General features: G+C 50.8%; 1 protein-coding gene across 1 annotated transcript; it reads left to right on the forward strand.

The window, feature by feature from the left end:
* Positions 1–3,585: 3,585 nt before the first annotated feature.
* On the forward strand, positions 3,586–4,210 carry SPBR_03257 (uncharacterized protein; the record flags this gene model as incomplete). The annotated part of the gene is made up of 2 exons (XM_040761560.1): positions 3,586–3,837; positions 3,911–4,210. The coding sequence occupies 2 exons, from the start codon at positions 3,586–3,588 to the stop codon at positions 4,208–4,210; spliced, it is 552 nt and encodes a 183-aa protein (XP_040620416.1).
* Between the last annotated feature and the right edge of the window lie 1,404 nt (positions 4,211–5,614).

Here is a 5,614-nt window from a genome sequence, read left to right on the forward strand (position 1 = left end):
GCTAAACGACTGCAGAGGCAGACGCTTTCTATCGTATTGAGGAAGACGAGTCACAAGGAGGTTTAAAGTATGAGTGCTTGGTGGTTTGCCTTGGTATGTGATGCAAGGCAATGAACAAACAAGGTTCACAGAATGCGACCATACAAGTAAACAGAAAGGGCGCAAATCGCTCCATAGCGTATTGATAAATGACCAAAAAGCGAATGCTCGATTACGAAAGCAACAAGTCACGTAAAATGGGATGTAGAGCCACAATTGTACTAAAGTGATGACAGAGATACATCTTGTCAGCAAGGCAACTTTGTGCTCCAACAACCAGATGAAGAACAGTCAGCATCGCACGTTCATGTCATCTAGCGCAAGAGACGAACATCATTCGAGCCGTATAAGTCACGGGGAATCTGAAGGTGAGATTTTGTCCGGTCGTTCCTATGGTATCAACACACAGCCTGAAGCCGTATTAGATGCCCCGGTTCCGTCCACGGTCCCACCGAGCTGCCCCGGCCGATCGTGATCAGTATCGTGGAAACCGGCCAAAAGCGTCTGTCATCTGTCTGCCAGGTGGTGCCAGCTGCCGTGCTGGAAGAGGGAACGATGCTGGGGCGCCTAACTCGTCTTTTTTCTTCAGCGAGAAGCTAGCATGAAGTCGACAGCGGTGTCTGGCATAACGGCCAAGGTATGCTCGGGGGACAGTCTACTCCGGAGGCCGGCAGACGGCGTCAACAGTCGACCCGAAAGCCAGTGAGTCTGCCTGGCCCGCCTGGTCCGCTGCGGAACATTAACTTGGTGATTACTCCTTCGAATTCTTCTCACGCAATTCACATTCGCTGACAATGGCGGAAGCGGAATACCGCGGTGAATTAATCCTCGTAGTTCCGCTTCCACAAGACAACGGAATCACCTTGGCACCGCCAGAACGCCTTGCAAAAGGGGCCGCAATTAACAAAAGACATGCCAAGTATGAACAAGAATCGGTGCATGCATCGCACATGCTCAAACGTGCCAGACACACGTGGAGGCCTGTGAGGGCTGTGCGACATACAGCTGCCTAGACTTCTCCGCCAGGGGCAAGGCAAAATCTTTCGCCGAAAAAGATGAGGCTCTTGTTACCAATGCGGCATCAGGAAAAATATCTCATTTCCTATTTTGGTATCAAGTCACGATGTACGGCATACGAAGTACGGTGTTGCATTCCTGGTAACAATTTACCCGCAGTTCGCTGTTGACATTCTGTACAGGGCGTCAACGCTATTTGTTGATTGGCCGTGGAACGAAGGAACGAAAGAACGAGAGAGCGAGAGGACAGGGGAGACGGGAGATGGATCGAGAATAACGCAGGTGAGACGCAAACATAACGTTCAGTGAAATGAATTGACGAACACTGGGAAGGGTTAAAAAAAAAAAAAAAAAAAATAAAAAAAAAACAATTCAGGAACAAATTATTCCCAGAAAATACTCGTCGGCGCCAAGACGGCGGACTGTGCGGCAGCGAGGCAGAGAAGTGAGAAAAGAATGGGGAAACCTTCGTGCACATTGGCCGACAGCGTCCCAAGAAAGTGTGCAGATTCCGCCAGTCATTCCGCGGCGTCCGTCCACACTGCCGCCAAGCTGGCTCGACCCCGGCAGTCAACGTCTTTGTTAATTTCCCAGCATGCACCTGAAATTTGGGCGTTGTCTCTGTCTATTTATTTTTATTCGCTACTCCGTTCTATCCCCCCTCCTTCAGTCCTGAGCTTCTTTCCTATAGTGCCTGTTTCAAACGCTTTTCGCTTGCTGAGGCGATCCAATTCCTGGAATTCAAAAGTAGTCGTGCAGTCGTGGCATGCCATCACAAAGTCCCTCTGTTTAGGCTTCTCACGCCGACAGTTTCTTCTCCACAACGCATGGAACTCCTATTCTGGCTGTTTGGCAATTTCTTTATTTTCGGTAGGCGGTAGTTTCAGCCCACTCAGCCCTCTGCAGGGCTGGCCCATATTAATTTCGACGTCGGACGGGGATTTTCACAGGCTTTTGCATGTTTTTGCCTGGCCCTTATTCTGTAATTACCCTTGAACCTTTTCTCCTTTTCATGCCCCGTACATCAATACCACGTATTTCGCTTGTGTTTGTTTAGCGCCGCTCATAGCGGTAACCACTAGTCAACTGCCGCATGCACCACGTCGTATGGAGAGGTAAGAGACTTATGTTGCGGCATTGTCCCTTGGGTGGTGTCACTGAAGCCGGCGGAAGGTCTACATTGCATCATGTCGTCGGACATGTCATTCGAGTGAGATGGATAATTCAAGGCAAGAAAACATAGTTATCTTGTGGTAGGTTAAACCAAGCCCAATTCGTGCCCGGACGACGCCAACACTTTTCCTTGGACGTGTTCTCACTCTTCCTGGCAACCCCTGTCCTGCTTGCCTGTGACTCTGTGGCGTTTTGGATCCAATCATTACACCCAGCGAAGCACAGGGCACCTCGACTTGCGAGCCCCGATGGTGTGCGGTTGTGAGGGAGCAACTGTCTTGTCGTGTTGTTCCGTCCTAGGACCTAAAGTATCCGGGCAAGAAGGATCCAGGGCTGAAGGAAAAGAATAACCAAAACTGTACAAATCAACACCGGCAGGGAAGAAGTCGTCAACAAAGTGTATTTACACGCTCGTTGTAAGGAAAGCTACGACGTATTTTGTTTTCGTTCATTTTACTTTTTTTTTCTTTTTTTTTCTCTCAATATCTCCTTGTCATTCATTATATCTAAACCGCACAATCTCTATTTTGTGCATTTCCTCGTAAAAGAACTGCCTCGATGCAAAACCCGTCTGGTCCTTCACGTTGACCTTTCGACGAGTGGGCCTGGACTAACACCAACACCGGCTGGGGCTCCACCCGGCATTGCTAGGACAAGGCGCATTTTTTGTTTCATCACGAGGAGAAGCACAACGGCAGGCTTTGTAAGGACCGCTGCCCTTTTGTCTGTCATTGAACCTGGAGCCTGCCTAGCGCACGACCCTGAGAAGACTGGAGACTGGAAACTGGAGAACGGCTGAAACTGGGATTTGATCTGGCATGAAAACGGTCTCGCTAGGCAGAAGATGCTCATTGGTCCGTGATATCAGCTTGTCGTTGGTCCAGGAAAGAAAAGGGATAGCAAGAGAAACAGAAAAAGAGAAGATGGGGCAGGCTAACGTGCCTGGAGACGGGTGAAAGAATCAGGTACGTTGGGCTTGGGCTGCATGGGCGTGGTTTGCATGGTATCTGGGACATCGGCCTGGGGTCCAAGACAACGATATGCCCACATGCTCCGTGTTGTCATGTCTGTGGCTTGCAGTGTGCAATCTCTCTCCGTATTGGGTATCCTGCCAGGGCGTTCTTCTGCTCTGTCTCAAACGAGGCCCAAGAAGCCATAAATACCTGTCCAGCCCATCCCAGCCTGCTGTGTTGTCTCTCGTTTCCCCCTTCTTCTTCTTCGTCCAACCACTTCTCGTCGCTCTTTTCCCATTTCTCTTCAACGATACTTATTTTTGATACCCAATTTTACTCGTCTCTACTCGCCACCTCTTAATACCCTCTTCTCGTCCGCATCACCAGCCTCACCACCAACAAAATGGCTGTCAACGACAAGGACGTCGAACAGTGGAAGCAGCGTTTCAACGATGTCCTGGCCCGCCCTGCCGACCACATCAACCAGCGGTCGCCCGACGGCGCCCAGTCCTGGAGCGAGGCCTTCTTCGGCTGCTGCAGCCCCATCGACCTGTGCCTCATCACCTACTGCCTGCCCTGCGTCACCTTTGGCAAGACCCATCACCGTCTCCACAAGGATGGCTCTCTCCAGGGCTACGAGCCCATCAACACTTCGGTACGTCGGCCCTGTTGGCAGACGAATACCTCTCTCTCTCACTCTCATTTTCAAAACTGACCTGACAACACAGTGCCTCCTGCTTTGCGGCAGTGCCTGCTTCGGTCTGCACTGGATCCCCATGTCCCTGCAGCGCGCCGACATTCGCTCCAAGTACAACCTCGAGGGCAACTGCATCGTCGACATTGCCGCCTCGTGCTGCTGTGCGCTCTGCGTGCTGACCCAGGACGAGAAGGAGGTCACGGCCCGCGACGCCGCCGGCCAGGGCAACGCTGGCGTCAAGCAGCAGTACCAGCCCGAGGGCGGCATGGCCTACCCGGCGGCCGCGCCCGTTGCTGCTCCGGCTCCGGCTGCGGCTCCGGCTCCTCAGTAAATCTCTTGCCTGTCGCTTTGCCATTGGGATGTGATGCTCCCTGCACCACAATTAATTTGATACCACTTTGCAAACGGGGACGTGTGGAATGAGATCTCTGTTTTAGCTTTTGGTTTTTGCATCTTTTCTTGCGAACTGTTTTCTCTTCCCTTTTCTCTCGGTCTTTTCTTAAACTCTGAAGACGATCCTATTTCGCCTATCCTATCCTTTACATAAAACACTCCAGAGCCTCAGACGCCCTGCAAATACGTCAGACCGACCAAAATACTATTTCTTTGTTTCTGTAAACTCGCTCTTCCCCAAAAAGTAAAACAAAACAGAAAAGCTTTCTCATTTCATGCCAACAACGATCGACCACACTCTGGGATCGCCTGTTGGTCAAAATAAGCAACGGCTGAGTCCAATAGTTTCGTTATTCAATATTGAGGCATCTGACCTCCCATTGCTGCCGCGTTTTTGTGTCTTGTGGCCTGCGCCGACGTTTCTGTTGGTTTTGTGGCAGGGGGGTCCACAACAAAAACAAAACGCCCTTGATTTGGTGTGGCACGAAAATAGTGTCCAAGAAAACAAAAACGGTTTATCGGTGTCTGGCCCGCCAAGCTGCGGCTGAAAGGTGGGACGTTGCTTGTTTGGGTCTACGGCAAATTCATGGGGCTGATAGCAGATGGGGGGCGGTCGAGTCAGGCGCCGTCGCCCTGTCGTCGTTTTGGGCTGGCAATTTTGTGTGAAAAGAGAGCATCGCAATGAAAGGGAGGGAAGGACAACACCGCGATTGGGCGGCGAGCCACGGCCCTATCGTACGGACGACACATGCCGTGGGCTGAGTCGTTTTGGCGCCCTCCCTCGACGAGCAATGATAGCCGTTGCTGCTTTCGGCTACCTTGGCGAAACGAGGGAGCTTGGTCCACGTACGTGTTGGAAGAAGATCGGCGCATTTGTTTGCGTTGCGTTTTTCTGTCCGTTGTTTGGACCGTTGAATTTCGTGGCTTGTTTAGGACGGTCTATGTTTCTATGTCGTCGCATTGGCTTGAATACGGGTTGTTTTCCTGTTATTTTCTTTTTTCAGATAGATTCGTAATCTCCCACATTGTTATGGCTCGGCAAATGCCGCCCGGCGAGCTCTGCATTGTACGAAATAAGGCAGACTTTCCTGTAAGCCTTTGCATTTCTGTATGTCGTTCCCCGTCGAAATTTAGGTTAAGCTATGGTGGTCTCGTTTCAGGAGGCGCGCAAGCGGACTCTTCATCATTGCTTGGTATATGTCACGATGCAGAAAAAGAGGAGTGAATTGTGTCCCTTGGAGAATCCGTGGGCTGTCGCAAAGCTTTCAAAATTTGATAGCAAGGAAGAAGAGTGGTATTATAGCGATAAAACATGTGAAGCAACACCGTCAACAATCATAAT

The sequence above is a fragment of the Sporothrix brasiliensis genome (assembly GCF_000820605.1).
Source record: "Sporothrix brasiliensis 5110 chromosome Unknown Cont17, whole genome shotgun sequence".
Lineage (NCBI taxonomy): Eukaryota > Fungi > Ascomycota > Sordariomycetes > Ophiostomatales > Ophiostomataceae > Sporothrix > Sporothrix brasiliensis.